The following is a 13,992-nucleotide window of genomic DNA, read 5'->3' on the forward strand; positions in this document are numbered from 1 at the left end:
TGGTATCACCTCAGAGTTGGTTTTGGGAATACTTTTCAGTGGCATTTCATTACTAAGCTCTTGTACCGAAATCCTGCTTTGGGTTAAGTGGCAGGTAGCATCACCCTGTGTTTCCGCACACATAGACATTCCCACCTTATTAGATAAGTTGTTCTCATCATTGTCGAAAGCCGCCATTTCCTCAATGCTAGCGTGGGTTCCTAAAGAATCATTCACATCATCGTTTGTATTTTCGTGGATCTTTCGCCCACTACAGAGTCCATTCACCATATTAATAACCTGAAGTATGCGCTTTCCACAATACTCAGAGCACAATCAGCAAAGTCAACACACCTTAATTCCTGCAGCCTGCACGCCGCACCCCACACAGTGAACAGTTAACAGTACTTCACGTACTTCCCACGGTGCGCGCGCGAGTGCGCAGGCTGCTGGGTATAAGTAGGAAGTAGGCAGAAGGAGTGGGCGTCCCAATCCAAGGGGCGGGGCCCAACAAAAAAAGCCCTGAAGCAAAAGGAGACAAGAACAAACAAATATTCAGCATGTTGGAGTTTTAGTCGGCGCACACACTGACTTAAAGATGTAAGCACAGCGTACACGCGGGTCCCGCGTACACGCTGGGCACACACGTGTAATTAACAGTCACCTTTTTTAGTGTCAGTGGATCAGGCAATCCGCGGTGTTCACCGCAAAGACGTCCTCCGGGGAAAATTCCACGTAGATTCACGTAACTTCGGAGTGGAGAGCGCACAAACAAAGAATCCCCAATGGCAATTCCAAACAGCAATTCCAAGCAGCAAGGCACGCCAGTTAACAGTACTTCACGTACTTCCTACGGTGCACGCGCGAGTGCGCAGGCTGCTGGGTATAAGTAGGAAGTAGGGAGAAGGAGTGGGCGTCCCAATCCAAGGGGGCGGGGCCTAGCACAAAAAGCCCTTTTTTAGTGTCAGTGGATCAGGCAATCCGTGGTGTTCACCGCAAAGATGTCCCCCGGGCGAAATTCCAAGTAGATTCACGTAACTTCGGTGTAGAGAGCGCACAAACAGAGAATCCCCAATGGCAATTCCAAACAGCAATTCCAAGCAGCAAGGCACGCCAGTTAACAGTACTTCACGTACTTCCCACGGTGCTCCAAATGAATTAGCCTTGCCTGAATGTATGTTTTTGTTTGACTTGCCTTTTTTATTGATTTTAATTTCTATTTTATGTCGATGTTGGTTGGGATATGGAGAGGCAGATCCTCTGTTTGGAAGATAGCTCAGTGAAAACCAAGGTGGTAAATGTGACAAGTCAAGAGACGAATCATGAGGTGTTTCACCACGGGGTAAAGATCCCACAAAGATTGAACACCGTACTATTGACAGGAAGGTGCAATGTGTTCTATATACAATTCTTTAGCAGGAGATGGAAATTGGTATACCAGCAAATCAATCGTTTATGATGTTTTATTTTATGATAACCGTTTTAAATCCAATGAATATTAGAGTGACTAATAGGGTATGCTTGAATGAATCACAAGCAATTTGTCAGCACTGTTATTAAGGAAAACAGGACATGTTCAGTAACACAGCAATCAGTGTCACAGACTTTTCGAGTTTCTGAGTTTAGTGTCATGACTAGATCTCGGCAACCTGCACGGATAGTCCACCCTCCCAAACCCTCACTATCAAGCAACTGAACTCCTCAACTAAGCAGTAAAAATGGAGGTGGAAAAGAAAGCGAGAGTGCACCAAAGGATCCCCAGGGGTAGTGAAGGATGGCAACCAGCAGGAAACCTAGCATCCTCAGGGTCTCCTCCTGCAGCTGAGAACATAGGCGAGACAACCTATTGCTCACTAAACTGCCACCCTGTGCCCTTCCTCTGACACGATATGTCATGCAGTGGAGGATAGAAAAGAAAGGGTTCATATTGACATTTTCGAACGTCATATTTTCGAAATGCCATTTTTTCGACACCAAAATGCTGGGGAAAAAAATTGCTTTTTTTTTATTTTAATTTTTAAATGGGGGGTTACTCCCCTAACCGCCCGTTTTTTTATAGACACTTTTCTTTTTACTAATGATACAAAAATAAAACATATAAAATAAAATAAAAATGGAATTTTTTTATTCAGCATTTTTTTTTTCAAATGGCATTTCAAAAATATGTTTTTGACAATTTAAGTGACTACCAAAAGAAATACCTTTCCCTGCCACCGATTTGTGTCTAATAAGATTCCTTGTTCCTTCAGAAGTAATTATCGTATGCAGTTGTAGAAGGTCAAATAGAGGATCGCGTCATTGTTAATACCTCCCGCTACGGACCTGGGAACAAATGTAATAATTAGTCCTGTTAATATTCTACAGTAATGTTTAAGATCTTTACTATGAACCCAATGAATTAGAATTAGAGGTAGGGGAGAAGTTAAGGCCTTTCTGCATTGGCTCAGTTTCCATGAAATAAGAGTTATATTTTAACAGCGTGAGGAGGGACTGGAAAACATTTTAAATTAGAGTTTGTTTGAATGATTTCCTTTAGGTTGCACTGATGATCAAACGGGGGTTGGGTAGGCCTAAAAGGAAAACCATTGATAAATAAATAAACAAGTGAAATAAAAATAAAGAAAAATGTAATCTCAGGTAGATGATACACATGAACTGAATAACGATGGCACTCCCTTATTTCATCACTGCCCACTTCCCGTGTGTCTTTTTCTTTTAGCAGACCTCTAGATATTCCTTGATTTCATTTGGCTTTGCCACCTTTCTTTATGGACTCCCTTGAGTTTTGTTTTAAATGCATTTTTATTATATTATTAATCAAACAACCAGAATTGAACAGCAACATCAAATATTTGTTGACATATGTAAAGTTGGGTACAATTATAGATAGTTCATGACTCCAAGCCAACTGTTGTGGAATGCAGAAAGGATCATTACAGTACAGCACAACGATCAGTATCAGCAGAGCTACACATCAGAGGTTACAGATTGGCTAGGTACGTACGGAATTTCCCCCAAGCAATCTCTTAGACGAGAGGCTGGGACCACTGCGACTCTAATTAAACTTTCCTGTTTGTTACACCAACACAGGTGTTTTATCCCGGTGCTGACTGTTGGCATTGTCCCTCTCATTCATGAGTTTGCAATCAACCATTTTGCTATTAAACATCCAAGTCTGACACATTGTGTATCTCTTTGGTGGAAACCAGTGATTTAGCCTATTAAGCACACTGCAGGAATTCTGCTTAAGATCCATTATCCCCAATGGCCTTGACCCAACAGCCTGCCAGAACTCTTGAATTGGGGGACATGGCCAAGAAACGTGTATAAATCAACGCTCCACGAGCAGCATTTCCTACACTCTCCTGTAGTCTGTATTTTGGTATTTGTTGTGGTGTGTGGTAGAATTGATGTAAATATTTACATTGAATTGATTTGTCGGAGTATCACATGGATACTTTGCTACCACACTTCATTGCATTTATCCATTGTGTGTTGGTCAGCTGTGTTTCAAGTGAGCTTGCCCATCTCCTTATAGTAATTGCTGGTTGCTTCCTGATGGAGAATGCAGGTCTGTAGAGCATTGACATGATGTGGCTTTATCCAGCTAGCTTCAGTATGAAGTTAACAATTGGGCTATCTGGTGGAAAAGGATAGCAATGTTTCGATCATGACTCACAGGAAGCCCTGTAATCTCTATAGACACCTTTGATCATGTGCTATGAGAAATTAACTGAAAAACGCTGACCAGCAGTGTTAGAGGGCCAAGGACAAAGGCACCCGCTTGGTGAATATAACTAGTTCAAGCAAGAATGAACAACGGGATTGCACAGAAGAGACTGGAGTCTTCATGGCGTGGAAGTCCAATGACCCTCAGTGGGAATCAGCAGACCTGATGTCTTCACATGACGTATTAACCAGAAGGGTATTAGCATGATTGACCCAAAAACATTTGACCTAAAACATTTGATCACATTTTTTTACCTATTTTTCCGGTTAAATTTAATTAAATATATATATGGGGTGGGTAAGGGTATAGATTAGGTGTAGGGGAAGTGGGGGAGGGTTACAGGGGATCCCCCCCTGCATTTTAGACCGAGGAAAAGGTCAAATAAATTAGATCAAATGTGATTAGGTCGAATGTTTTAGGTCAAATAGACCCAAACCACTAGAAGTATACACTAGTGACAGACTATGTGAGGATGCATGAGTACATTGTTTTTTTTTGCAGGGGGCTGGATAAGTGTAACAGAAGACTTAGTGAGGTTTCCTCGAACGTTATTAAGTTTCATTTCTGTTATGTGATCACTGACCTATACAAGGTAAGGGGTCTGGAGAGTAAGTGGAGGATGCTGAATAAAGATGCCTCGTTTTTTCATCACCCAAAATTGATGAGTGAATCTGGTTTCTCTGACATGGCCACAGAACCCGGAGTGCCTACTTCCCTTTGACACACTCTACTATCAGAGTGTGGTGCTGCAGGGATTGTGAGTGTTTGCAGATTGGGATTATTGTGTTTTGTTTGCCTGTACACATCTGATCCAGGTCAGAGCTTGCTCACCTTCCATGTTCTGATATTTCGCTCCCTTTCAGCGCATGGACCCATGGGCGCGCACTGAGCAATGTAAAGAATCAGCTTCTGATGCTGTTTATGTAAAGCATTCATTATGGGTCATTTTTATGGGGCTATCTCATTGGGAACATAGCCCTGGGATGCTGGATTAAGGGAGCAGCCTTGTCATTCACATCTATGATATATGTGTCTCCCTGACTGACTAAGGGCTAAGGGTCTTTTTTACCACACTATATACTAACTGTATTTATCTATTTGTATTTATAAAGCGCTCACACAGCCCAGGGGCATCAAGGCGCTGTAACATGAAGATGTCTTAGTTGCAACATAGGGGTGGGCATTGGTTACATTGGCCAGCATACATGTATTATTCACAATTATTAGGTAAGAGGCTTGATTACCGTCACCCTTCTTGGTTACAATGTTCGAGAAGCAGGGTTACATTTGAGCTGCGGTATTACAGAATAACTTTTAGACAAACAGTCTGGTTTTGATGACCTTGCGTAATGCGAGATGTGAAGGCTCACTTCTGATGGAGTGGGGCAATGAGTTCCACTGTCTAGAGGCAATGAATGGGAAGCTTGCAAGTTTAATTCTTGGGACTGGCAGTAGATTGGCATATGGTGTTCTAGTGGGTCTTGCAGCCGGCGGAAGGAGGATTCTGTGGGAAAGGTAGGGGGGTGCGGTGTGGCGGATGCATCTATGCGTGATGGCAAGTATCTTGAATAGGATGCGTTGGCAGACAGGCAGCCAGTGTGCTTGTTGTCTGGCTGCAGAGAAATGTTCCCTTTTGGAGATGCCCAGTGCTCAGCGGAGGGCATTATTTTGAATGGTTTGCAATTTGTCCAGGTTTTTACTTAGGTTCCTGTGTAGAGTACATTACAGTAGTCTAGCCTCGAGCCTATGATGGCTTGTGCAATTGATAGACAGTTGATGGTGGATAAGAATGGTCTGGTGGCATTGATGAGTTTAGAGTAGTGGGGTGCAGAGGTAGCTATAGTGCTAACTTGTCTGAACATAGTAAGTTTTGTGTCTTAATAAACTCAGAGAGTTTGACAGACTGAGAGACTGGGATGGTAATGTTGTCGATAGTTAAAATTTGGTATTTGGTGTCAAGGATGATGCGTGAGGCAATGGGGGCTATCAGTAGTAATTCCGTCTTGTCCCCATTCAGGCATAGCCAGTTTTCTGCCATCCATGTGTGGATGGTGGCATAGATGGAGTTAAGGGTGTTGGATATCCCTGACTCAAGCAAGAAATAGCTGCAGGAGCTCTGGAGGATGTTTCTTAATCATTGTCAAGTGTCACATTAAAGCACATGTGTCTCCCCATAGCTATCAGAGTTCGCCATCCTTTCTCAATGGCAATGGGACACGTGATCAAACCCAAACGTGACCAAACCCAAGTACGATGTGCTGTGACCTTTCCTTAAAGCTATGTGCATACTATGTGGATACCTACTGTGAGTGTTTAGCCTTACACAAAATCTAACTAAAGCCCCCTAAAGGCTCTAACAGAAACTAATGTTGCTAGACTGCAATCCAGCAAATAACTTTAAGAGACCTATTGCTTTAACACTCCTGAGGCTGTGCTCATTTGTTAGTGCTGGAAATCCCTCACCATTATCCCTAGAGTGTTTCCTTGCATGCCCTAAAATAGGCAGTGGCTATCTATTGATCTTCTGGGTCCTACTCTCCTATATGCAGAACGTTGAGGGCCTTTTTGGAAAGTACAACTCCTATTTCTTCTGGTTTCCAGATCTAAGGCAGTGCTTGACCACTCAAGGGATAAACTACTGAAAGTTAGCTGGAGTGCAGGTCAGCGTTCCATGTTGAGTCTCTGGCGTGGGGCTGAGTGAGGCATTAATTCCACCCTATCCTATGGACCATGCCATCTTTCCTCGAAATGAGACTCTATAAAGTCAGTGAAGGATCTGACCGGGACAGAGTATGTAACCAAGTAAAAGCAAATAAAAGGGCTTCTCAACCCCTTTTACTGACCAACGTGCCCAAACCTGCAAAATACTTAGGACGAACACAGGAACTACATATAACCAATTCCCCTTTAGGATCAGAAAATGCCTCTTTGTAACCATAGCCAAACAAAAGAGGGGATGGATGGAAGGTTTAGATCTAATCTTAACCTCAAGTATTGCTCTGGACAACACTCCAGACCATCATTCTTCGCCTTGCTAAGCCATTACAAAAGGGGAAAACCATATGCAAATCAGGCTTGGTCCCACCCCAAAAGTGGCAGTCCAGCCGAACTGCTTGGTCACCTCCCTTTTGCACGAGACCACAAGCATCCCTAGACATGTTTCAGTCTTATGGGGCCTCAGCAGTGATGACTAGCTTGGGTCTCTAGGCCCAGCAGGCATGGGACCCATGTCTGGGCATACCAGTCCCACTCGGCGTGGCTTATGCAAAATAAAAGAGGTTATGGCTGGAAGGTTTGGAATTAATCCTAACCATAGTCCCGATCCTCCAAACAGCTTCAGAGAAATAAAGTTAACTATTTCAAGACCATCTTAGTGTTCCCTCATATAAACTTGAATACATCAAGACCATTTTCAATTGCAGTCACACGCTTGGTAGTGGCTTTCCTTTCAAAACGGTTGTGTGTTAGGCTATGATATGGCATTTACAATGCACCTATGCACAACAAAGTGTTTCAAGGCACGACAAGGCAAGGGAGGAGGAACAGAGGGAAGACAGACAGCGATCTTACTAGGCCAGGTGACATTGAGATTGCACAAGTGCAGGGAAAGGGGAAGGGGAAAAGTGCAGAGGGGGCCAGGGGGCAGTTGGTTACATGGGATCGACCGTAAATTAAATAGAATAAATAATGCAATAAGTAAAAGGTGTGGCCAGCTGGTGGCAAGTGCAAGGGTAAGTGCAGACATCAGGTGTCAAGTGCTGGTAGGGGACTGGAGGGATACAGAAACAATCCTCAAGTGTGAGGGTTAACAGGGAGGCAGTGCAGGTGTGCAAAAGGTGGGGGAGGGGACCTGGGCCCAAAATCTGGGGTAGCCAGGTAACCAGTGCAGTATCAAAAACGGCCAGGATGTCAGCAGGGAGAGAAGGAGAGAAAGCAGAAGCAAAGAGTAAGGTTCGAGGTGCTTACGGAACCGGAGATGGTTCTCCACAAGTTTCAGGGAGGCAGGGCGGCTGTTCCAGAGGGAGGCTGCAGCCGAAGAAAGAGATCGACCACCAACTCGTTGCTTGGAGAAGCGACTGACCCTGAGGGAGTTGGAGGCGGTTGAGTGAAGAGCTCGGGAAGGAAGATATTTAGGAAGAGCGAGTTGAAGGTATTGAGGCTCCGGGCCCCAGAAGGCCTTGTGGACAATGCAGAGGGTTTTGAACTTAATCCTCACAGCCACTGGGAGCCAGTGCAGAGTTTTCAGACCTGGGGAGATACGATCACTGGACTTGAGGCCAAGGACATGTCTCGCAGTCCTGTTCTGGGTGAGTTGCTGAGGGCGGAGAGTAGAAGCAGGCAGATTTAGAAAGAGGCTGTTGCAGTAGTCCAGCCTAGAGAGAACCAGAGCTCTGGAGACAGTGAGCTTCTGGGGAAGGAGAGGAAAGGAAGAATACCTGTGAGTAGGTGCAGCTGGTAGTATGACTTCTTAGAGACGTCAGAGATGTGAGGAGAGTGTGGAGTCGAAGATGACCCCAAGGTATTTAGCCACACAGGTGGGTGCAGGAGAAGGGCTTAGAGAGGCCGGCCAGAGAGTGACAGAAAAGGAGAGAGCGGGTATGCAGATGAGGAGAATCTCGGTCTTGCTGGCATTAAGGCAGAGATCATTGGTGGCACACCACTCCTGGATAGCAGACAGTCAGAGATGAGAGAAGGAGAAGAAGTAGCGGAAGGGAAACTGAAGTTGAGTTGAGTGTCATCCGCATAGCACTGAAAATTGGGGCAGAGGGCGGCAATGTGGTGGGCAAGAAGTTCCAGGTATTGGTTCAACAGCCAGGGAGAGAGGTTAGACCCCTGGTGAACACCACAGGTAGAGATAGAGATAGAGGAGAGGAAGGACTCAAGTTGGACCTGGGAAGGTCGATTAGAGAGGAAAGAGGTCTGCCAAGCCAGGGTCTGATCTCGTGATACCCAGGTTATCACGGAAACAGTGGAGCAGGATGGCATGGTTGACCGTGTCAAAGGCAATAGAGAGCTCAAGTAAGATGAGGACACAGGGGGGGTTGGAAGCAAGTTTGGAGAGCAGGTCTTCGCAGATGTTCAGGAGAGCAGTTTCTGTGCTTCTGGCAGCTCTGAATCCGACTGATGGTCAGGGAGACTACAAACAGGTTCAGTGTGAACATTAAGCTGGGAGATGGCCAGCTTTTCCAGGAGTTTGCCCAGGAAAGGAGTGATGGAGATTGGGCCATAGTTGGCTGGGCAGGACGGCTCAGCTGAGGGTTTCTTAAGAAGGGGGTGCACAAGGGAGTGCTTCAGGGGGGAAGGGAAGAGTCCAGTGGTGAATGAATGTTTGCAGAAGTCAGCTAGAGCCGGGGCCAGGGTGTCGATGTGCTCTTTGATGGTTTTGGAGGAACAGGGGAGAACCTGTTTTGATGAGACTTTCATAGATCGGACTTGTCTAGAAACCTTGTTTGAGGAGAACAGGGGAAAGGCAGAGAAGTAGAGTGGAGAGGTGGCTAAACAGGGGCCTCGGTAGGAACAGGGAGTAGAGGGAGGAGGGGAAGAGGAAGAGAGAAAGGACAGGATGTCCTGAGTTTTAGAGATGAAATCAGAAGCAAGGGCCATGCAGAAGGCCTGGGAGGGGACAGGAGAGGTAGAAACTGCAGCAGGATTGGCCAGCTTCTTGCAGATTTTAAAGAGTTTTGTTGAGTTGTTAGATGCCGCAGAGACACGGTTTTGGATTTGGGCTCTCTTCTTGGTGAGGACAGAGAGCCGATATGGCCTTTGGAGCAGAGGATGTACCGAAAGCACGCCATTTCCTCTCAGCCACCCTGCACTTGCTTTAAGGGTGGCGAGGTCTGAGTCATACCAGGAGTTGCACTTGGCTTTGAGCTTCAAGCGGATCCTCATGAAAGGGGCAAGAGCATCGGGGGTATCAGATATAGCAGAGTGGAGCATGGAGAGGGCAGTGTCAGAATGCGAGTCAGCTGATAGACGACGGTGAGGTGAAAAAATGATGGTGAAAACCTCAACTGACAAACGCTTCATGGGTCGGATAACCGAGAAGATAGGTGGCATTGCTGGAGTTGGTTTGGCCTGTGGGTTGGAGAGAGTGAGCTGGGAGGAAAGGAGAAAGTGATCACTCCAGTAGAGAGGAGTTGTGAGAGGGATAGAGAGGGGAAGGTCTGTAGAGATCGTAACATCAAGAGTGTGCCCTGCAGAGTGAATCAGACCAGAGGGTAGGATGGAGAGTGAGAGAGAGTTGCAGAGGTTGCGAAAGAGTCCAGAGGAAGGACAGGAAGCATCTAGGTGGATGTTAAAGTCTCCAAGAAGGAGGAGTTGGGTGGTCAAGACCAGAAGGGAAAAGGAGAGGTCCACCCACTCAGAGAGGAAGGAGGAGATGTGACCAGGTGGTCGATAGATGGTAGCCAGAGTAAGGGAATGGCTAGGAGAGAGAGAGACTGCAGACAAGGCATTTGAAAGAGGAGTAGGCCTGCGTACGAATGACAGAGGAAGGAATCCACTCAGGGAAGATCAGGGCTACACCCCCTCCGGAATGGTTGGACCTAGGAGCAGAGAGGATCTTGTAGCCATCAGGGAGGAGAGTGTCAAAGCTTGTGACAGAGCTGGCCGTGAACCATGTCTCTGTGAGACCGGGGACATCGAGATCAAGTTCTTCCAGGAGGCGGCAGATGTCAGAGGAGTGTTTGACAGCTGAGCATGAGTTGAGGGTGGCAATATGGAGAAGGTTGCCAACCTTGAAAGACTTCAGGGGAGGGGTACAAATCAGAGGTGCGCCCTGCGGAGGTGTAGAAGGAGCTTGAGGGGGCAGAAGAGAAAGGAGGAGAGGGCAAGGTAGCAAAGGAGGAGGCAGAGGGGCGAGGCAAGGAAGCAGAAGAAGAGAGAGAAGGGACAGCAGGAGAAGAAAGGAAATTGACGAGGCGCGGGAAGCGTCTATCAAAGAGAAGGTTGGCCTGAGGGCCTTGGACCAAGATGGTGCCATTCAGATAAACATTAATGATGACGTTAGAGTAGTTGAAGGAGGCCACTAGCGCCTCCCACCGGGTGCCACCATTAATGGGAGAAGAAGAGAGAGGAGAAAGCACAGAGACCATATGAAGAGTCCATAGGTCTGGCAAGGGAACAACAAAGAGGATGTCGGTGAGGGTTTGCCTAGAGGAGGCACTGGTATATGTGTCAGTGATAGGGAGGCCTGGGTTGGGGAGCAGGATATCCTTTTTAAACTTCTTCCCACCAGATTTAGTGAGGAGAACAGGATAGTCAATAGAGAAGCAGTTAGAAAATATTGTGAAGAAAGAGAGCACCATAGAGTAGGTGGGGGGAGGAGAGAAGAGGAAAAGGGGGGGTTAGAGAACTAGGGAAGGACTCAGGGAGTGGCGCAAGCAGACGAGACAGAGAGAGACAAGAAAATAGTAGACAATTGGACAAGACGATAGACGCTCAGACAATGGTAGAAAGTTTGCCATATGAATGCTTTGCTAAGAAGTCAACCCAAGGACTGGCACTACTTTCACAATGTCGTTTAGATACTGGGGAAGGAAAAACACACCTAGGTCTGAGAGTCCTGTCTAGGGGCAAAAGGCCTAGGTTTCACAATGCAATCAATTTTGAATACTTTCGCAATGCAATTTTAAATACCGGAGAAAAACCACACCTAGGTCTGCGAGTACTGTGTAGGGGGAAAAGGCCTACGTTTCCCAATGCAATTTTAAAATACTTTAACAATGCAATTTTAAATACCGGAGAAAAACACACCTATGTCCGAGAGTCCTGTATTGGGGGAAAAGGCCTAGATTTCACAATGCAATTTTAAAATACTTTCACAATGCAATTCATTTTAAAATACTTTCACAATGCAATTTAAAGTACCAGAGAAAATCACACCTAAGTCTGAGAGTATGCTAAGTGGCACTGTAACCAGGGCGGAGTGGAGGCTCCACTCCTACCTTACTTAGTAGCTGCTGGCTTCCCCTGCTGATACCTGCAGACACTCGCTGGAGCCGCCTCTAGGGAGCTGCCCTTTGCTTTTGGGGCCCTTAGCTACAGGGGCCACCGGGCAGAGGTCTGCCCTGGGGAGATTGCTTAAGACCCAGGTCAAGCCCAATCAGGGAAGGAGGGAGGGTTGGGAGGCGGCAGGGGAACACAAACATTGAAGTGGGTGCCACGGGGAGGAGAGGGTCCAGTGCGGGGCTGGGGCTCGACGGGTACACAATTTTAAAAATAAAAAGGCACTGGAAGGGTCTTCAACAATGAACCGCTCACCTGCAGTCAAGATGAGGAAGAGCAGGCTCGGAGCTAACACTTGCTGTTAGGGCTGGAGGCCCAGTGAGGAACACCAATCGGGTAAGGAGGGAGGGTTGGGAGGCGGACTCAAACAGGAAAGTGGATGCCACGGGTCCTGTGACATTTGAGTGCTGCATGTTGAGGTCACTGATGATTGGACTATTGTGCAGTGTGGTGTGCTTCGCTGCTATGATTTTCTATTGAATGTTCCTCATTGTAGTTGTATGGCACTAGACAGGCACTAATGGGGCGTGAAGTGAACTGGTCTAATTGTAGAACAATTGATTGCTTTTTACCATGGTTTGTCTGTACTTACGGGTTTCTATAGCTTCCTCTAATTGGGATCCTCCTGTGTGGTAATGTAACCTAGTTGTCATGTATGTGTGCAGTTGTTCATGTCTTGGATTATGTGGGATACCGAGAGGGTGATTTTTAGGTGCAGGGGTGAATGCTCGCGGAGTAGTGCAGTAGAGGGAGAGTACTGGCTGAGTAATGGATTACTTGGGTCGATTATGCTCACAAACCTGCATACGTCTGCTTAGAAATACATACAACAAAGAATAGAGATGCATACGTTCTGCAAATGGAGCTGATGCGTGCTTCGGGAATCATCAGCATATGTCATACCTACACTTTCCCATATGTATTAAAACAAGTGTAAGGCTGGGTAACACATTAGTTGAATACTCACCGCAAAGGCACATGTTTTAATAATTTCGAGTACATCTTTAAATAAGAGCTTGCTTGTCAATGTGCCTCCGTGTGTGACAATGGGCTCATTGTTAGGTCCATCCCAGCAATCAATCTCTACACAGCGACAGCCTCCAAGCAGAGCACTTTTATTGGAAGAAAATAAATGAGTTAAAAACAAGAGTTAAAAAAAGAAAGTATTGTTTATGCATCATTTCAAAGATAAATGCCAATAATTACACATTCAAATCACCAAGATATGTACATGGCACATGAATTAACAACATATGACTAATAGTAAACCTGTGAAAATTCTAACAAATTGTAAATGAAAATTTAAAAAATAAAGTCAAGATTGCTCCTGTACAATGAGTACACATACATTTTTGCCGAAAAGCTCACTTTACCTATTGTTTTAGGTTATTCAATTTCATAATTTAAGAAGAATTCTTCTGTGTTTTATGGTAGGTTTTACCATATTTCACCACAGGCTTTTCTGATGCACAGCTTTTCATCGAGGACAGTGAGCTTATTGTGGATTTCTTTTTTTGATAATATGGAAGATGAGGGAGAGCTGGAGGTCCAAGGGTACGTGACGGTACCTTTGAGAAGGTAAGCAAAAAGGGAAAAGAAGAAATAACAGTTTTCTGCTGAAGACGTAGTGGCCGAATCACAAATCTAATGTTTTATTTATCTTTGTAATAGCTTGTATAGCGTGCACCACAAACCGATGTGTTGCTAGATGCATTAGCCATTAAGAGACAATAGGAGCATGGGAGGGCAATATAGGAGAGTGTTATGGAGAGAGCCATGCTTGGTTGACTAGCTCTTTAAAGGGACTTGGCCCATGTGGAGAGGGAGGATCCTTCAAAGGGTCGGGTAGCCACAGAGTACTGGCTTCCCATTGAAGACTGCTTGTCTCTGTGCTTGAGTTCCTAGACACTTGCCGCTTACAGTCATCAAATTATAACAGTCTAATCTTGTTAGAGGTGTAATACCCTTTTATGTACATCCTAAAGTTGTTTTGGTTAAACATGTAAAGAGACATGATGATCGTCTTAGAAACGGGTGTCTCATTGTGCAAACTGCATAGATGATGGAAACAGAAGAGATCTGAGACAAGACCAAGGCCCCAAGTTATCGGTGAGGATTGGAACGCTATAACCCCCTGGTTTACACAATTATGCATAGTTCAAGGTGAACTTTTTTTTTTAAAACACTTTTTATTTGCATTTTTGTAAACAAAGACAACAAGAACAATTTTGGCATTCCCCCGCCTCACCCTTTTTTTTCAATTTCGCAACCGAATC

The 13,992-nt window shown here is 45.5% G+C and overlaps 1 protein-coding gene across 2 annotated transcripts in view; it reads right to left on the reverse strand.

Moving 5' to 3' along the window:
• The window catches only part of PLCZ1 (phospholipase C zeta 1), a 1,796,998-nt gene that overhangs the window by 1,206,167 nt on the left and 576,839 nt on the right, over positions 1 to 13,992 (reverse strand). For both annotated transcript variants that reach the window (XM_069628396.1, XM_069628395.1), the window contains one exon: positions 12,684 to 12,828. In XM_069628396.1, coding sequence (XP_069484497.1) covers positions 12,684 to 12,828 — 145 coding nt within the window. The remainder of the gene's footprint in view (positions 1 to 12,683; positions 12,829 to 13,992) is intronic.

Source organism: Ambystoma mexicanum, chromosome 12 (assembly GCF_040938575.1).
Source record: "Ambystoma mexicanum isolate Mex_15411 chromosome 12, UKY_AmexF1_1, whole genome shotgun sequence".
In the NCBI taxonomy this organism is placed as follows: Eukaryota; Metazoa; Chordata; class Amphibia; order Caudata; family Ambystomatidae; genus Ambystoma; species Ambystoma mexicanum.